At 42.8% G+C, this 20,097-nt stretch overlaps 1 protein-coding gene across 1 annotated transcript; it reads left to right on the forward strand.

The window, feature by feature from the left end:
- The first annotated feature begins 6,897 nt into the window (after positions 1–6,897).
- Positions 6,898–10,397, forward strand: LKP2 (LOV KELCH protein 2). The gene is made up of 2 exons (XM_078587115.1): positions 6,898–7,368; positions 8,787–10,397. The coding sequence occupies exons 1-2, from the start codon at positions 7,112–7,114 to the stop codon at positions 10,354–10,356; spliced, it is 1,827 nt and encodes a 608-aa protein (XP_078443241.1). The 5' UTR covers positions 6,898–7,111; the 3' UTR covers positions 10,357–10,397.
- Positions 10,398–20,097: the final 9,700 nt, after the last annotated feature.

Raw genomic sequence — 20,097 nt, forward strand, 5'->3', positions numbered from 1 at the left:
ATGGGAGAATGTGGACCGAGTGTCACTCACCGTAGATGTGTGGACTACTGAGAATAGTACTAGACTACTAGGCATCACCGTCCATTGGGTGGATGATAAATGGGTGTACTGAGAGCGGGTACTTGCCATTCGAGAAATCGTCGGCAAGCACAATGGTTTCAAAATGGCGTCCATCGTTCTCCAGGCCCTAGTAGAATTATGTCTGCGGCCGAAGGTCAGCATTCAACATTGAGCTTATCTTATTAATTAAACTTGTGACTTTACATGTGGCTGATATTTATGGAGGTATACGCCGTGACTACTGACAATGTCACAGCGAATAAGAGGATGTTGGCATTGATGGCGAGAAAGATAAAGATCTTTAACCTGACGTTTAGTGCCAGAAGGCACGTCCCATGTGTTGCACACATTCTGAACATTGTCGTGCAAGAGGCAATAAAAAGCTTCGACATTCCTTCAGCCAATGCTATAGAGCCCAAAGAAGGCGACATGACCAAGACAACAGACCACTACGACAACGACCAGGACAATGAACTTGGAGATATGTTCTCAACATATGATGACAATGACGGAGCACGCCAACCGTTATGTTTGGGTGATGCAGTTGCGAAGGTGCAAACACTAGTGCGCAGTATTCAGAGCTCTACGCAACGGAGAGAACGTTACACAAAGGCATGTGAAGATGACCTCGAAGTTGAGGACTCTAACATGGTCGTCTTAGACTGTCCGACCCGATGGATCAACACTTACGTATGTTAGCCGACGCCATGAAGAAGCGTGATGTAATTGATGAAGTGTCGAAGGCTTTTGGCTGGAAGGGGAAGGCGACAAAGATGTCGAAGGACGAGTGGGAGTTGGTGAAAGATTTTTGTCACATCCTTGGACGTTTCGTCGTATCCATCAATCATGTTTGCAAGATAGTGACGCCGGAGATATGTGATGTATTATATCTCATAGACGGCCTCAAAGAACACATGGAGGAAGTGGTCCACCAAATCAAAGATGGCAAGTTCTTCACATGCGTACGACAGTTGCATGAAGGATATTGTTCCAACATGGAGCAAGCGCGTAAGGCGATGCATTGCAAGCTTGCACAATATGTAGAGATCTTGTGGGCGAATGAGGCAATCACCACCGCGCCATTGATGGATCCATTCCACTAAGGGTCAATGCTCCGTCCGGGCGTCCGAGAAGCAACCATCGTAGACGTACGGTCCTTGTTACCATGTGACTTGCTGAGGCGTGGACCGAGAGGGGACGCTGAAGAGGGGCACTCAAGAGGTAAAGAGTTGGACTCTTGGCTACAGAACATTATGCGAAAAGTCCAACCGGCACGTGTGTCAATGAGGTCAGCGTGGGATGAGTTCAACCAATACCTAACAGAGGTCGTGCCTAATGAGGGAGGGTTCACTCCACTATCTTGGTGGGCTAGCACAGGGGTGAAGCGTTTCCCCTTGCTTGCACCCGTTACAAGGGAGCTCTTGTCCGTATGCATGACAAGCGCTGCTGCCGAGCGCATGTTCTCGGCGGGCAACGCTATTGTCACTTACAAGAGATCATGTCTGTCGCCGATAAGCATCGAAACACTCATCACTATGAAGTGTTGGCTCCGTGCAGACTACAAACGATGGTACACTGACGTTGAGCTAGATTCAAATGGTGATGATGGACAAGATGGGGTAGTCGCATGTGCTCGAGGTACACATCAAGTACATGAACTACATTTTCTCCTTTTTTTACGTAACCATCGTTATTTATTTTTTATCTTTCGCTATGCGGTGATGACCAAGTAAGCACAAACCTTTGACAGAGCTGTGGGGAAATTCCTAGGGAAAGGGCATGTTTTTTACGGTTACATATTACAAAGGCCTCCTTTGTAAATTTAGACTCAACCATTTATATAAAATTATATTTTTATTTATTTAATTTTGCAACATTCTCTTGAAAAATTATTGAATTTCCCAAAATTAATAATTCACACTTAGCGAAACAAATAAAGTACTTATTTCAAATCTGCACTTTATTTAATAATATAAATACTGGTTCCACAAACCATGTTGAAGCACCAAAAAATGGGGGAGAATTTATTAAATACTTTTGCGACATTTTCCTAAAAAATTGTTGAATTTTGAAAAATTAATAATTCACACTTAACCAAAACAGTTACAGTACTTACTCGTATTTCTTCTTGCATGCGTCGGATTGGTCATGGCCACTAACGAGGACAGTAGGATCCCTCATCATACGACGCACAAAGAAGAACAGATGATGGGGAGTAGGGGTGCATAAAAAATAAGAGAGGTCCATGGATGTGACTTGATTGCATCCATTGGATCCATAACATGGATTTGGTAGAAATTAAGGCAGAAATACTATTTTGAATCTATTTTTATAGATCAGCCTCACTAAGGCATTTCATATATTGACATTGTATGCATTTGATTTTCTCTTATTTTTTAATTTTATTCATATTTTATATTATTATAAAGATTCAAATTACAAATTAAATATAAAAATTTATATGGAATGTAATATATTAATATAATTTACGAATTATCCATTAATAATATATATACTTATCTCTTAATTATCGTCATTCTTCTACATTATCTTCTAGCTCTCTCTCTATCTGATTTCTTATACTCTTCCAAAAATTCAAATCTCACTCTCTCTCTGTCTCTGTCTCTCTCTCTCTCTCTCTATCTGGGTGCCTCTCTCTATATGTGTCTCTCTCTATTGCTCACATTCTCTCTCTCTTAATCTGAAGCTCTTATCCTATATCTATAATCTGCATCACCCAAATAATCTTTAGAAAATTAGATAATCTCTTCCCTAATCTATCTAATTGTTATCCCGTTTCTTCTCTGTCCTTCCTTTTATCTTCTACTAAAGATAAATACACCTCTTCATTATTTTCTAAATCTTTATATCCGTCATTACTATATTTCTCTATCCTATCCTATATATAATCTTAATATCCCTCAAAATAAATAATCATTATAATTAAATATCATGCTAAGCTTAGTATCCTTACTCTTGTATCTTAATTGTAGATCTAAAATAACCCTTCCACTAATATCTTACACTCTCCCCTTATTATTAAAACATCAGATTTACTATTCCTTTTACTAACTATTTCTAGTATCTATAAAAAATTAATTATATTATGCACTTTTCTTTTCATAAAATTCCATTATATTAATTTCGTTCAAACATTAATTGTGGCCCACAAGTATGTTGCAAATTCGACATATTAATTTTGACATTTGACAATAATACGTCACAAGTATGTTGCAATTTCAAGATATCTAATTTTTTCAAGACATCATCTGTGGGCGCACGCAATGGGATTTACATATATGACGGCTGAGGCAAATTTGAACCTCAAAAGAATTTAGAAATTTCCCATATGGGATTGCCATGCAATGGGAAAAAATATGCGGATATCAGTTACCGATATCTGGATAGGGAAAAATATGCGGATATCCGGATATCAACCGGCATCTGGTATCCGTCGCGTCCCTCTACCTACGATATACGGTACCGATATCCGCCTACCCCTTAGAGACGGATATCGTCCGATATCCGATATCTGATATGCGGCACCGTCCCATTTTTTCCCCGATATCGGATATCAGTTGTCTGATACCAAATGAGGGACAGATATCGGTAGGGCGAACACTACTCCAAACGATGACAGATGACGATTTTTGAACGAACGGATGGCAAAATGTCATCCATTATCCATCTCTAGTTGCGTGCTGGACAGGGTGTTACCGGGGCGGAAATCTGAACGGTGCATCGCTTGAAACCGCCCTAGGGAGAGGAGAATGGAGAGAGAGAGAGAAGAGAGAAGAGAGACAAGAAACAAGAGATAGAAAGAGAGACGAGTAACAAGGGAGAGAGATGTCCAATAGGACAGGGAGAGAGAGAGACGAGTAATACGAGAGTAAGGGAGAGAATGATATGAGAGATAATGAGAAATCAGAGAGGGATGAGTAACAAGAGTGAGAGAGAGAAGAGAGATAAGAGAGAGAAGAGAGAGAAGAGAGAGATGAGTAACAAGAGAATGAGGGAGACGAAGATAAGAGAGAGAATGAGAAATAGGAGAGGGAAGTGACAAAGAGATAGAGAGATGAGTAAAAGAAAGAGAGATAGAGAGAGAGAGAAGAAACTAGAGAGTGAGATATGGGCAATAATTGAGAGAGAGACGAGTGACATTTAACCGGCCTGGCATAACACTCATCGCCATTCACCGGTGAACCCAATGACTAGTCAACGGTCAATACAATGACTCTTCAACAATCAGCTCAATGACAGAATGACAGTCAACAGTTACCTCATGGACCGATCAGTGGTCAACTCGATGTTGGTAAATGGTCAGACCTGGTGAACTATGACCAGTCAAACAGTCAACACAATACTAGCCAATAGTCAACATATGACCAGTTAACTCTATACTCAAGGATCTATCACTGATCTACTTGGGACACTCTATAATCAAAGGCATCTTTGTGAATTGTAGCTTGTTTGGTCTACCTAGGTTGTCATTAGTCACCCTTCCCATGTCTGCAGAGCTTCACTGCATCAGATGAGAGAGACGAGAAACAAGAGAGATGAGCAACAAGTGAGAGAGAGAAGAAACGAGAAAGATGAGAAACAAGAAAGAGAGAGACGAGAAACAAGAGAGATGAGAAACAAGAAAGAGAGAGAGACGGGAAACGAGAGAGATTAACAACAAGAAAGAGAGAGAGACGAGAAACGAGAGAGATGAGCAACAAGAAAGAGAGAGACGAGAAACGAGAGAGATGAGCAAAAAGAAAGAGAGAGAGACGAGAAACGAGACAAACAAGCAACAAGAGAGAGAGACGAGAAACGAGACAAACGAGCAACAAGAGAGAGAGACGAGAAACAAGAGAGACGAGCGACAAGAAAAAGAGAGAGACGAAAAACAAGAGATTAACAAGAATAGTGAGATGAGCAACAATAGAGAGAGAGATATGAGCAAAGATAGAGAGAGAGACAGAGACAAGAGAGATTAACAACAATAGAGAGATGAGCAACAATAGAGAGAGAGATGAGCAACATGACAGAGAGACAGAGAGATGAGCAACAATGGAGAGAGGGAGACAGGAAACAAGAGAGATTAACACCAATAGAGAGATGAGCAGTAAGACAGAGAGAGATGAGCTACAAGACATAGAAAGAGACAGGAGAGATGGAGAGGGAGAGAGACAGATGAGCAACAAAACAGAGAGACGGGAAGAGAGAGAGAGACGGAAGCAAGAGAGAGAGAGACGGAAGCAAGAGAGAGAGAGAGAGAGGGAGAGAGAGGGAGAGAGAGAGAGAGAGAGATCGACAGAGAAAAATAGAGAGAGAGAGACATGAAACAAGAGAGATTAACAACATTTGAGAGAGAGATGAGCAGCAATACAGAGAGAGAGAGAGATGAGCAACAAGACATAGAAAGAGACAGGAGAGAGAGGGAGAGAGACAAATGAGCAATAAAACATAGAGATGGGAAGAGAGAGAGGGAAACTGAAGCAAGAGAGAAAGAAAGAGAGAGAGTAGGCATCGCTGATCGGATCGGATCATTGAATCTTGCTCGAAAGATTCAAACAATGCTCGAAAGGGCTGGGGGCCGCTGGCCGGCGGTGGGCGGCAGCTGGGCGGTAGACATGGTTGTTCTGTTCTGTTCGTTTGAAATGAACAAAAAATTCGCACAAAAGAACCGCATAGGGCCTTGTTCTTTGTTCTGTTCTTTTTTTTTAAACGAACAAAATTCGCACAAAACTAGAACAAAATTTGCACAAAGCAAATAAAAGAACCTCACACAGGTCAGTGCGATGTTCTGTTCGAATTAATTTTTGTTCTGTTAGGAAAACCGTACAGAGCGAACAATTCGCACAAAAAGAACAGACCGACCACGTCTATTGGGCGGCCGCTGGATGCAGCTGGGCGGCACTGGCCGCTGCTGGCCCCTCCGGATTCGAACATTCGATTCGATCCTTCAAACGTGTTCGAATCGGATCGTATTTGAACATTTGATCTAAACAGCCATCTTGTTCGAAGAATCAGATCCAAATAGATGCGCAGATTGTGTTTGGATCGGATCTGAACTGGACAGATCGGTGTTAGGATTCGATCGTTCGGATGCCCGATCCGATCGAACATTCGATCTGTCCGAATCCCCAATCCCTAGAGAGAACGACAGAAGCAAGAGAGAGAGAAATAGAGATAGAGAGAGGGAGAGAGAGACGGAAGCAAGAGAGAGAGAAAGAGAGATAGAGAGAGGGAGAGAGAGACGGAAGCAAGATAGAGAAAAAGAGAGACGGAAGCAAGAGAGAGAGAAAGAGAGATAGAGGGAGGGAGAGAGAGACGAAGCAAGATAGAGAAAAAGAGAGAGACGGAAGCAAGAGAGAGAAAGAGAGACAGAAGAGAGAGAGATGAACAACAAGACCGGGAAACGAGAGAGAGAGAGAGATGAGCAACAAGACAGAGAGACGAGAAACGAGAAACGAGAGCGAGGGAGATGAGATAATAGAACAAAGAGAAAGGAAAAAGAACCACCTCGCACAACCGCTCCGCCCTGCGGTTCGCCCAGCGCACAAAGCGCGGTTCGAATTTTTTTTGAAACCATCCCCAGTAAAAGAATATACCTTATTGGGCCCGGCCCAAAAACCAACGAAAAAGGCCTGTCACGTGGCATTCCGCACCCTCGAGATATTTTCCTCCTCCGGAGAGAGATATTACTATACCGTCAACGGCCGGAGTGCCGTCACCGCGGAGGAGCCGAGTATGGTGACCGCCGGGGGGGACTCGCGCCTACCATAGCCCGTCAAAAGCGGTGACTTAACCAGTAAAGACAAGTTTAATTACTGAGTGAGGTGACGGGATCCAATCCCGGCACCGCCGTCGTAGCTAGTTAGAATTCCGCCGTGTTCCATCCACTCGTCTTCCAAAAACCTATCGTCCTCGACAAGCTTCTCAAATCTTCTCAAATCTTCGTCAATCTTCTTCGGTTTTCTTCGATCTTCGGAATGAGTGCAAGCGTCGATTATCTTGATTTTGATCTTGATTTTGGTTTGATCGCTGCGGAGTTGAGGATGGGATGAGCGATTCGGAGACGGGAATGGAGTGGAATAGCGAGTCGGAAGAGGAAGTGGTGAACGAGGAGGAAGAGGAGGATGGATTCATGCTCAGCGATGGCGGTCCCTTCGCGTTCAGCATTGGGACTATGCTTCAGTCGGCGTCGTGCGGGTTTGTGGTCACCGACGCGCTGGAGCCTGACCATCCTATTATTTACGTCAACACTGTGTTCGAGAAGGTGACGGGGTACAGGGCGGAGGAAGTTCTTGGGAGGAATTGGTCGGTAACGACTCCTCTTCTATTTCTTTCGTTTTTTTTTCCTTTTTTTTGCTTCGTTTTTGCTCTGGGTTCAATTCCTCTGGTGTTTTTGCTCGATTGATTGTGTGGGCTCTTGTTAAAAAACGTGCTGGGTTGGCCTTTGGCAGGGAAGTTAGCGAATGTTTGCGTGAACTTGAGGAAGAATATGTCCTGTTGCCAGAACCATCTAATTCTCTGAAATTCACAGAACCATATGTTTAGATTTCTTTTCCGAAATTAGCCTGTATGAGTTAAAACTTGGGGGGTATTTCTGGGCTCTCCTCTTCTCTTGTTTATTCTGTTTTTGTTACGCGTCAGAAGAAGGAAAAGATCTGAAGGAAGCCATGGTTGGCTCTTTGTGACATACCTTTCTTCAAAACACGAGGGGAAATTGATTTCTTTGTGAAATTGATCTCTCGAAACCATTTTTTGGGAAATTATTGATCTCTTTGTGGGAGATGGCTCTTTTCTATATAATTGAACGACATGGATGTTTTTTGGGTCTTTTAAGTAGGGTTTAAGAAAGAATCTGACCATCTGAATTTCAAAAAAAGGTTTGCCATATTTAGGAATGGAGAGCAATCTTTTATGCTTTCTTAAAAGAAATGCCCTCTCCTCATTGAAATTCAGATGCGAGATTTCATGTAATGTCTTTTGGAAGAAAATAATTTCTGGAAACAAGAGAAGAAGAAGCATACGGGAGGGTGAACAGTTGGACAATTAAGCTTTTCATTTGTCGATGAACCCTGTCATTGGCTGTGTAATATCCAGTAAGAGGTGCGAATTTAAATAATACGCATGTTGCATTATCTCATTTTGTCCTGCCAGAACAGTGAAGAGAGTCTAACTCACTTCTTCTGGCCTTTTGCCCATTTTTCCTTGAACTACATAAATCAGGTTTTAGAGGAGAATGGATAACTGTGTGATTCAACTTTACCAGGGTTTATTATGTGGCAAGCAAGAGAATAGGGATCATTTTTTCAAAAGAAGTAGCTCTTCAAGATCTCGACTGCATCATTTATGGAATGGAGCAATGGAATTTTTTACGAACCGTTGTTCCCTGGGACGCAATGTGCCTAAATATTTTAATTAATTTATTTCTCCTTCTGCGTTTCATTTTTCTATCTCATTTGGCTACTTTTAGATTGGCCCCAACTCTGATTTTTAAATGTGTACGCATCAACTTTGCTTTTTATCATTGTGCTTTCATATTTCCAAAAATAAAACTTCGCTTTTTTATCTTTATAACGGATGTTTCGGCGGAACTGTGCATTACGAAAAAAATCGCAGTGATTGCAAATATTTTTGCATTTTTATTAATTTCAGCTATTCCTCCCCAAGTTCCTGATTGATGGATAGAATTCAGTGTATTATATCCTAATTGATGTTTCTGTTTTCAGCCGGTTCCTTCAGTACAGAGGCCCATTTGCGCAGAGACGGCACCCGCTAGTGGACTCGTCGGTGATGACGGAGATCCGACGGTGCCTGGACCAGGGCCTTGAGTTCGAGGGTGACCTTCTTAACTTCCGCAAAGATGGCTCACCCCTCATGAACCACCTCCGTCTCACCCCCATCTACGATGATGACGACATCATCACCCACGTCATTGGCATCCAGCTCTTCACCGAGGCAGACGTGGACCTGGGGCCACCCCCAGGATCTTGCCCAAAGGAGCCCACGAAGCGCCTGGCCTGGCCTGAGACCCCAGTCTCCCGCAAGAGCTGCTGCCTTCTCAGACTAAGTGATGAGGTGCTGTGCCACAAAATCCTGGCTCGGCTGTCTCCACGTGACATTGCAGCAGTCGGATCAGTATGCAAGCGTCTCCATGCGTTGTCCCGGGACGAGGATCTGTGGCGGCGGGTGTGCCATAATGCGTGGGGACAGGAAGCAACCCAGGCGTTTGGGTCCGGGTCGGGCTTTAGCTGGGGTCGCCTAGCTCGTGAGCTCACCACACTTGAGGCGGTCGCCTGGCGCAAGCTCACGGTCGGCGGCTCGGTGGAGCCATCACGGTGCAACTTCAGTGCCTGTGCAGTGGGCAGCCGTGTCGTGCTCTTTGGTGGCGAGGGTGTGAACATGCAGCCAATGAATGACACGTTCGTGCTAGACCTGAGTGCCACCGAGCCGGCCTGGCGCCACATCAAGGTCAGCTCACCGCCACCTGGACGGTGGGGGCACACCCTGTCCTGCCTCAATGGGTCCTGGCTTGTCGTCTTTGGTGGCTGCGGCCGCCAGGGCCTGCTCAATGATGTGTTCATCCTGGATCTGGATGCAGCCCACCCAGCCTGGCGTGAGATCCCCGGGGTGGCGCCGCCAGTGCCTCGTTCGTGGCACAGCTCCTGCACTCTCGACGGCACCAAGCTCGTTGTCTCCGGTGGATGTGCCGACTCTGGCGTCCTCCTCAGTGACACCTTCATGCTCGATGTCACCATGGAAAAGCCGGCGTGGCGGGAGATCCCTGCCACATGGACCCCACCATCCCGCCTGGGTCACACCCTCTCCGTGTATGATGGGAGGAAAATTCTCATGTTTGGGGGGCTGGCAAAGAGCGGACCGTTGCGGCTGCGGTCCAGTGACGTGTTCACGCTGGACCCGTCTGAGGAAGAGCCGTGCTGGCGGTGCATCACAGGCAGTGCCATGCCGGGGGCAGGCAATCCAACGGGCACTGGGCCACCGCCGCGATTGGACCATGTGGCAGTCAGCCTTCCAGATGGGAGAGTGCTGATATTTGGTGGCTCTGTGGCGGGGTTGCACTCGGCATCGCAGCTCTATCTGTTGGACCCGGGAGAGGACGAGCCCACATGGCGGGTGCTCAGTGTGCCTGGTCGGCCACCGCGGTTTGCTTGGGGGCATAGTACATGTGTAGTGGGTGGGACTCGCGCCATTGTCCTTGGCAGTCAGACTGGCGAGGAGTGGATGCTCAGTGAGGTCCATGAGCTATCCCTTGCCAGCGCCTTCGCCCACCCTATCTGAAAACCTATGTTATTTAACGTTCCCAACAACGTTGACCCCTACGTCTCTCTTCTACTCTTCTTCACTCTATTTTCTCCTCCCTGCCTCTGTTCTCTCTCTTCTACTCTTCTGCACTCTCTTTTCTCCTCCCTTAATCTCTCTATTCTCTCTTCTACAGTCCAATTCTCACACTCACTCTACTACTTTCTCTCAGTCTCTTAATTCCTCTCCCTCTCTCTTATACTATCGTATTCTCCCACTATCTCTACTACTAACCCTCACTCTACTCTATTGCTCTCCCTCTCTCTATTCTCACTCTACTCTATTACTCCACTATCTCTAGTGGCCTTTATTCTTCTCTCTCCAAGGCTCACATTCTCTCACTCTCTTCTGCTCTCATTGCTTCTCAATCTCTCTATTCCTCTTTTTACTCATACTTTCCTACTCTGCCCACCAACACTAGGGAACTTAGAGGTCTCCTCGACCAAAGATGCTTGTGTGGATGGTTCATAAAATATTTTGCCAAAAATTTCTAAACTAAAGACTAACCTACTAGATAATATGTAATGTTTGATATCAATGATGTACGAAAGCAAATGTTCATGCAAAATAAGGAAGTTCTTGTGAAGGTACCAATTTTACAAGCCCTAGAGTTTTTTACCTTTTAAATGTATGTGTGACACTTCTGACTTTGGATTAGGAGCTGTGCATAGGAGGGATTGAAAAGAAGTCGGTGACCATCTATTGAGCCAGAAAAGAATTAAGAGATACTCATGTATATTAATTACTCAATTACTAACATAACCACATTTTTTGCTTTATATTAATTTAGATGTCATCAATTAGGTAGTTAAATAATTATATTTTATGACCATGTTGCTATGAAATATTTGAGGATTAGAAAGAAGCAAAGCCAAGGTTAATTAGACAGATTTTATCATTATATTAAATTGAATTTTTAAATTAACGATTGTCTTGTGTTTGGAAACTTTACAGCTAATCACTGTCCATATTGTATGTTAATAATCATATACTCATTTTGAAAAATTTCCCAATGAATGTATACTTATAACAATGACTATAAGGATTCCTTAGGTTTTCTATATAGCGAGCTATTTATCTATATGAAGAAACAGGAACACCAGTTGATGGAGTGAGAAAGATAGAAACAAATTATGAGAGGTATCTGTTTTTTTTTCAAAAAGACTCTAAACTATGCCAATTATAAGTAAATCAGATTTTGAGAAGGTGTGTCCCCAAATAAGAACATAGAAGTTTCTTATAAATTTGTCATTCATCTTTTATGGTGGCCATTCTTATACAAAAAACCTTGCTTCCTAAGTTCTTTACTGTATTTTAAGATTCATATGATTACAGTAAAAATTGCTTAAATTTCACTATATGATGAGCCTAAAAAAGAAAATATTATGTGCCACTAAAACCAATTATTGAAATAAAAAATTTCATTTGTGGGGCATATATGGGGCGCTTTCAATTATTATCTGGATATTAATATTGATTGAGAATGGCTTATTGTGTGTCTATGATCATAAAATTAAGTTAAAACTTTTGAAATAATATATACTGTAAAGATAGTAGTGGACAGGGTCTCATAAAATATACTACCCATAAATAAAAAAACTTTGATTTCAATAATTGTTTTAGTGGCATAGAATATTTATCCTTTAGGTTCACCATATTTGGATGTCCATGACTCTTAGTGATGGTGGAACCCACTTTAATACCTTAGATTTCAGGAATATACATAATAAATATGGGGGTTGGCATAAGATGTCAACCCCTATCATCCTCCTGACAACTTCCTAATTGAAGTGAGTAACCAATAAATCAAGGAGATCCTTAAAAATATTATACATCTATAGGTAAATAATGAAGTGAAATATTACTTGATGCTCTATGGGATGTCTTCTTATTGGATGATATTTGGAATAATATGTGATCTTTGATTTGAAATTTAACATTGAGCTTATTAGGCAATTAAGAAATTGAATCTTGCCTTGGATGACTATATGCCACAAATGCAATAAATATAGTTTTTGAGGAATGTAGCTTATGAAAATTCTGATATTTATGAAACTACCATGAAAACTCTTCATGACATAATTTTTAATAGAGAAAATTTATGAAAATTCGAAGAAGCTTAGAAGTCGATGGGATTGTGCATTCATAATTGGTGTAATATTTTATTGGGTTAATATCACGGTTCAGCCCAAACTTTTCCAAAAATACGAGTTATAGCCCTAACTTTTTTTTCGCCGTGATACAGCCCGAACTCCCTATTTGGTCCGCCGTCGTAGCCCGGCTGTGACGTGGAATCGACGTGGCTGCCAAGTGGGTTTCCGGCGGAGTCCACCTAGGCGGAATCCACCTGGCAGCCACGTGGATTCCACGTCATAACGGGATTTGAAGAAAGTCAGAAATAAGTTATCGATTAGTCCATCCAAGTAGAATCACCCGTGAGAGAGATCAGAAAGGTGGAGAAGGAGAAGGAGACGGTGGAGAAGGATAAAGAAAGGGCGTGAGAGAGAAGGGGCTTCCGCGCTGATCAACGCCTTCGGCCACAATGGTGACCACGCCGCCGCCCTCGCCCTCCTCGATCGGATGATGCGGCGGCCCGACTCCGTCGCGCCGACGGTCCTCACCTACAACACTGTCATCAACGCCTGCGCCCAGGCCACGGAGGTGCCCTGGGACACTCTAATTGGGCTCTTTGGGCAGATGCGGCATGATCTCGTCACCCGCAACACTCTGCTGGCGGCCTACAGCAGCTGGGGCCTCGGCGACGCGGCCGACATGGTCTTTCACACCATGAATGCCACTGGGGTCCTCCCCGACGTCGTCACCCACGCCTACCTCGTCGAGACCTTCGGCAAGCTCCGCCGTCTCTCCAGAGTGAGTGACCTGCTCAGAGAGATGGAGGAGGAAGGCAATGCCCCCGAGCCTGCCTGCTACAACGTCCTCATGGAAGCCCACGCCCGCGCCGGGCTTCCATGAGGACAATTTCTTCACGGGGAGGAAGGAGAACGTGATGCACCACTTTGGTAATCCTCTATTCGAGCTCATCCGTCACGATGTGGTCGAGCCGCTGCTGCTCGAGGTCGACCCGATCTACCATCTCGCCTGCCCTGCCTCCCCCGTCCACTACAAATTAAACCCCGTCAATACCATCATATCTTTTTTTCCGTTTCAATTCTCGGTTTTTTCTGCCTCTTTGTTCATGAATTTAGCTTATCCCAATGTCCTCCGATGCTCTCTGATGCAGGTTGTGTTGAATTTTGCGGGATTTCAACTTGCAACCTTGGTTCTGATAGCATGTCTAACGCCTGTTTATTCATGAAATTATGATTCAAGTGTGGTAGCTTATTGCTTGGCAGTGTGCCCAGTGTGCCCAGTGTGGTAGCTTATTGCTTGCTGTTGTCAGTTTAAGCTAAAAATGATAGGTAAGTTTCTGATTATTTTTTTTTAAAATCGTTTAAACTGTCTCACTTTGATCTGATGATGTCTTTGTCATGATAGGTGGGATAGTGTGAACCAGTTGTTGGAAGAAATGAAAACAAACAAGTTCTCCAATGCACACCAAGTGTGACTATGATGACGAATCAAACTGGCAAAAGGTGGAATATGTTTTCGACAGATTAAATTCGCAAGGTTGTGGTGTCGTCGTACGATTGTATAATGCAGTCTTAGAGGTGCTCTAGTGGTTGGGTCAAAGGGCACGAGCAGCTAGAGTGCTCCAAGTGGCCATTCGACGTGGCCTTTTCCCTGAATTGTTTCGTACAAATAAACTTGTGTGGGCTGTCGACGGTCATAGGTATCGCTGCAGTTCTACTAAGAATTAGAATTATTTATATTCTCTTAGTCAGCATAACTGAGTTGCTATTGTTTACTAGGTTTTCTGTTGGTGGCGCTTTGACTGCTCTTTCAATGTGGGTAAATGAGATTCAGGACAAACTTGGCGTGGGAGATGATCTTCCTCAGCTGGATGCGGTTGTAGTAGTGTGAGTGTTATTTTTGTTTACCCATTAATTCGTCAAAATTGATAGTCTTTTACTTGCGGATGTTTAGACATCCTCAAGGAACAGTGGAGCACGTCGTTGACCATCTCCAATAATTTTGTTGACCGTGGGTCAAATTTGGTGTGTCTCAGGTGCTGCTGTGGATATGCTAGCTGTTGACGGACCCAAACCTAGACGACCCGCTGGTGCCGGAGATCGACATGTACAAGACCGACCGCAACATGTACGACAGCACAGCCCGGAGCTGGACCCAGAAGTATGCCATGGGATAAGCTGCTTGGCTCGACCCTGCCCGGCCCCTTTGATGTGACATGTGTGTTCAATGAGGACGTATCATTTTTATCGACATCTCGTAAACATGATGTATCATTTTTATCGACATCTCGTAAATGAGGATGTATCATCTTTCCCAGACGTGCGTATTATATTTTGTTGTGTGCCTCTATTTTAAAGAAGTGAGGAACATAATAAAATCTATTTTATTGGAAAACAATATTTTGGTTTATTGGAAAAACGTAATATAATTAGTCATGACTCCGGCTGATTTAATTCATAAGAATCTTTTGGTTTACTGTAAATTCATGGTCCATGACGAACAAGAAGGACGAACAAGCGCTGAAATTCATGGATTAATCAACGCCGATTCAAAATGCCTTCGTCCAAGCGTGTTGGCTTCCTTAAAGATGGGAAACATGAACGGAAATTGTGGGCATTTAATCATAATTTCCTCATAGCCATGGACTGCTAGAGGGCCTGAAATGGCAAACATGAACGGAAATTGTGGGCAATTAGACAACAAAGTTCATATCATTAAATGACAAGTAAATTGTGTTCTGCAAATGTTCTGACAATACAAGTGAATGATAAGCTTGAACGCGTGGAGGTTTCGTAGCTCCATTGCAACTTCAACGGCGATGGTCTTTGATAATTGGCGGATATGTAGCTCCATGAGATCCCTGCATGATTGATCAACCAAGTTCATTAGTTTACGTTGAAAAAACTCAAAGAAGCATATAAACAAAGTTGGACATAAAAATCAAACCGTACTTGGCCTCCAGCTTCTATTCTTGGTTGGGTACATGTCTTCCGATTATGGCCAACTTGGTGGCAGAGGGAGCACTTCATATGCACGCCTTTCTTTGATAGTCTTTGTACCATGGGTTCTTTCTCACTGACGTCAATTCTCCTCTTCAGCTTGGGCCTTCCAGGTTGTTTCCTCGCAAGAGGAGGGAATACATAGCTCCCATCAGCTTCACTCCATAAGTTTTTTCCATTCATTGGCGGGATACCGTAACTATAAGCTAGCTGGTAGACATCTTTCTTCAACCACTCACTGACAAAAATGACGGGGTCCTCCTTGATCCAATGAATGTAGGTAATAGCATGGGGGCATGGAATGCCCCTTATCTCCCAATATCCTCAACTACATGTTCTATCGAAGTAGATCAACCACAAATCTGCTTCTGAAGTCTGTAACCTCGAATTGATACTTGCATGCATGCCTAAGAGTGCATGACCTAGACTTCTTCTTGTTATCTTCGACCAACTCCCTTATCAGAGGGCATAATGGATCAGTTCTTTCAGAAAACAACTCCCTTTTTTTAGCTACCCTATGCATGACTGCACCTCTAATTTCTTCCAACATGTCTATGATAGGCTTAGATCTAGCCTGTATGATGTAATTGTTGAAGCACTCGCAAATATTGTTATCAATCACCTCACACTTTGTATCCTTACTAATGTACGCCCTGCAAAACTTCTTTATACCTACATCTTGGAAGTCTTGCGCAGCTTGTGGGTTCAATGTGCTCATCTCTCTCATAATCCGTTGAAAATCTTCATGAGTTGTGCACTTCACAGCTTTCCAAAAGAAGTTCTTCGAAATCTCTACGGAATGTCCTTTCTTCTTCCAATTTGCATAAATATGCCTAGCACAATTCCTATGCTCGGCATGGGGTAATAAATATGACACTGCATTTTCCAGTCCCTGCACAATGTTAGATAGTACCAATCTATTAATGTATTACGAAGTAGATCGACAATAAGCATTAAGAGTTCAAATAAATAAATATTTATGAGCGAGTTAGTTAAGTACCTTCTGCTGATCGCTAATAATAGTCCAACCATTTCCGTCCACCATTCCTAAATCATTCATCAGTAGCTGAATAAACCAAGTCCACGAAGCTTGATTTTCCCCTTTGACTACCGCCCAGGCAATGGGGAACATTTGATTATTCCCGTCCTTGCCGACAGCACTCAACAGTTGGCCTTTAAGTTCGGTCTTCAAAAAACATCCGTCCAAGCCAATGACTCTTCTACAACCTTCAAGTAAACCTCTTGCTATCGAATCAAAGCATATGTAGAGCCTCTTAAACCTAACCAAAGAATCTGGAGTGGCTCTATCAAGAACCAGCTCAAAAGTACCATTCCTATTGACCTTCTTTAACTCGGCAACATATGTAGGAAGCATGTGATAATGGTCATCCAAAGTTCCTTGAAGCTTCATGCGCGCCTCGGATCTAGCTCTATAACAGGTTTGCTTTGAAACAGTGATTCCGAACAGATCATTTATTTCTTGCATCATATCTGCCACCTTCAAATCCATATTCGTTCGATTTCTCTCTAAGAAGTGTTTCGCAACCCAATGATTATCGGCTTGGCTATTCCTCGGAGCCCTACTGCACGTATGAGTATCATTAAGTGTTTTCACAACAAAAGCCTCTTTCGTACCATCCCAACTAGTGTATATCCTCCATGGGCAACATCCCTTGCAAAGGACTTCAACTTTCCGGTCACCGGACCTTACAAAACTGATGTTGAATCCGTTCCATATAGCATGGTCCTTCACAGTTGCCCTAAACAGAGAAGCCCATTCAAATTTCATGCCCAATTGAAATATAAAACTCTCAGCGGGGCATCTCGGATCATACCTCTTGCCCTGTATATGTTCCTTCCATTTTCATCCTCATCATCGGTATTATTGGGGGTTAACATATCATCCTCTGAATCATCATACTCGCTATGATATCCAGCAACAAATGTTTGTTGTTGGACTTGTTCGTTTCTAATTCTATGGCCGTCAACCAATTCCTCATTGCATTCGTCACTCGAATATTCATCGGGAGCACTTACATACACGTCACTTTCCTCATCTTCCCCACATATATCATATTCGGAATCATCATCGCTATCATAATAAGAACGAAACACCTTACTCTCGTCATCAGCCCTGTTTAAGAGACAGATGGAAAATAGTAATTGATCATGCGTGCAATATACTTAAATTACCAAGGAGAACTTACATTCTTCTACACTAATAGGAGCGCGCTAGGGGAGATCACCTCCGCACGATGAAGAATCGGACCTTAAATTCAGTCCGATTTAAGAACCTTAAATGTAAGTAGGTTGGGTCGTGGTCCACCTCGTTCTGCTTCTTTCAGACCATAAATTTCGGAATGCAAGTTTCAAAAAAATATAAGACACCGTAAAAAATAAGTAAATTTAACAAACATAAATGTAATCATGATGAATGACCCGTAAATCGATAACCGAGAAATCAACCCTGAGTCAGAATGATCATTCTCTAAAGCTAGTCTACAACCAAGAAATCAACACCAATTTTCAAGAGACTTGACAAAAGATGATTCGAGCAAAAATACTACCTTTATGAAATCCAATGGGACCTTAATACCTCTTACTATTGGCGGCTCACAACAATATTTTATGTACTATACTCGTCTTTATTTGTGTTCATTACCAGATCAATAAACATAAGAACACTTTGAGATCTGCATTACCCGATCAATAAACCCTTTTTTTTAAAGATCTGTTTATTCCTGTGTCTGAAGGCTATCCGCTCATCAGAATGAATTGAACTTCTCTTTTTCTTTTGAATCAGGTTTCCATCGAACTCATCTCTCTCTAGCCCAACATGCCAAGCCTGCTACCCGCAATATTTTTCAAATTTTTTTAGGTCATGATACAAAAGGGTGAAAGACATATTTATAACTCTGCAGAACATTCAACGCAAAAAATAAACATAAAAAATTTTACTGGGTTATTTAAAAGAGTGAGTTCTATTGATATATTGTTGATAAATTTTAGAAAATTTGAATCAACAATGCGAAAATAACTTCTCACGATGTACTGCACCTTATAGTTCGCTTTGTTAAAAAACAACTGCCTTGTGGACTGCCAACCAAGTAGAATAACCACTCCAGCAAAGAAAAATATCTGAAATAACAATGGAAATAATAAAAAATATAATTTTTAAGAGCAAATGGAGAAATAAAGATAATATAATCTTACATTATTTAAAGCCAAAAGTCCCCTGTCAAAGAAGAGAGCAACGCCTAAAAATGCAAAGAAGGCGCCACAGCCCAGAAGGCCAATGCCAACCTCTACAACGTCATAGAGCACAGAGTTATTATCACGTAGTAAATAACATAAAGAAAAGAACCCTAGTATGTGAAAAACCCTACATTCTTTCAATTATTCAGTTGCTAAGAGCAGACTGAGGGCTGGTGAGCAGGATCAGGCCTGCAAACCAGAAAGGGAGAGCTCACAGGAAATCTCCATAAACTCTATCAACGTTCATCTTTGTCTGATCTCTCTTTATTGGCCACATTCTCTTTTCTAATTTGTGGAGGAACCTGTTATCAATGTTGATCGATTTTTACTGCAATATTTCAAATTCTGTTGAATATATGTTCGCTCTGGTTTTATACGAGTTTACTCAGATCAATATCAGCTTGAGGAAGTTAACATTATAGAGTTTGTGTTAACATTATATAGGTATATCTTGGTCCTCTAATTAGCAGATCAGTGGGCCTGAAGGGCTACGGAAAGTGTTTTAGTTGAAGTGGACTCTGATATGAACCTAGGTGTTCTATTCGGGAGAGAGAGAGGAATAAGAGAAAAATGGCTCAATGGATTTGGGAAGAGGAATATGCAGTTGGATGGACATTGTCGGTGAAGATATAAGGTGGAATGTGCATAAAACGGTAAGACTAAATGCCCTATAGATCGCCAAAGTGACGCAGCAAAAAAGAACGAGCTGCCTAATAAGAAGATTAGTAGGGACACAGAGCACCTTCCTTGGATGAACAAGACCAATGGGGGAGATAATAAGGCAGCCCCTGACGACGGCAATGAACCCTACCTCGTGGAAATCCCGTAGCCAAGAAGAAACTCGCAACGTTTCCACTGCAGAAGGCGTTGATCAGCGCGGAAGCCCCTTCTCTCTCATGCCCTTTCTTTCTCCTTCTCCACCGTCTCCTTCTCCTTCTCCACCTTTCTAATCTCTCTCCCGGGTGATTCTACTTGGACGGACTAATCGATAACTTATTTCTGACTTTCTTCAAATCCCGTTATGACGTGGAATCCACGTGGCTGCCAGGTGGATTCCACCTAGGTGGACTCCGCCGAAAACCCACCTGGCAGCCACGTCGATTCCACGTCACAGCCGTGCTACGGCGGCGGACCAAATAGGGAGTTCGGGCTGTGCCGCGGCGAAAAAAAGTTAGGGCTATAACTCGTATTTTCGGAAAAGTTTGGGCTGAACCGTGAGATTAATCCTATTTTATTATGGAGATATTTTGATTTCCTATCTAAATACATGTCTACAATATCAAGGTGAATGGACAAAGATTGAAGCCGTACATCAACCCAGGGACAGTTTAATATATCTTCATGATACTCTTGAATACTAACACTAAAATATTTT

Source organism: Wolffia australiana, chromosome 15, assembly GCF_029677425.1.
Source record: "Wolffia australiana isolate 7733 chromosome 15, ASM2967742v1".
Taxonomy (NCBI): domain Eukaryota; kingdom Viridiplantae; phylum Streptophyta; class Magnoliopsida; order Alismatales; family Araceae; genus Wolffia; species Wolffia australiana.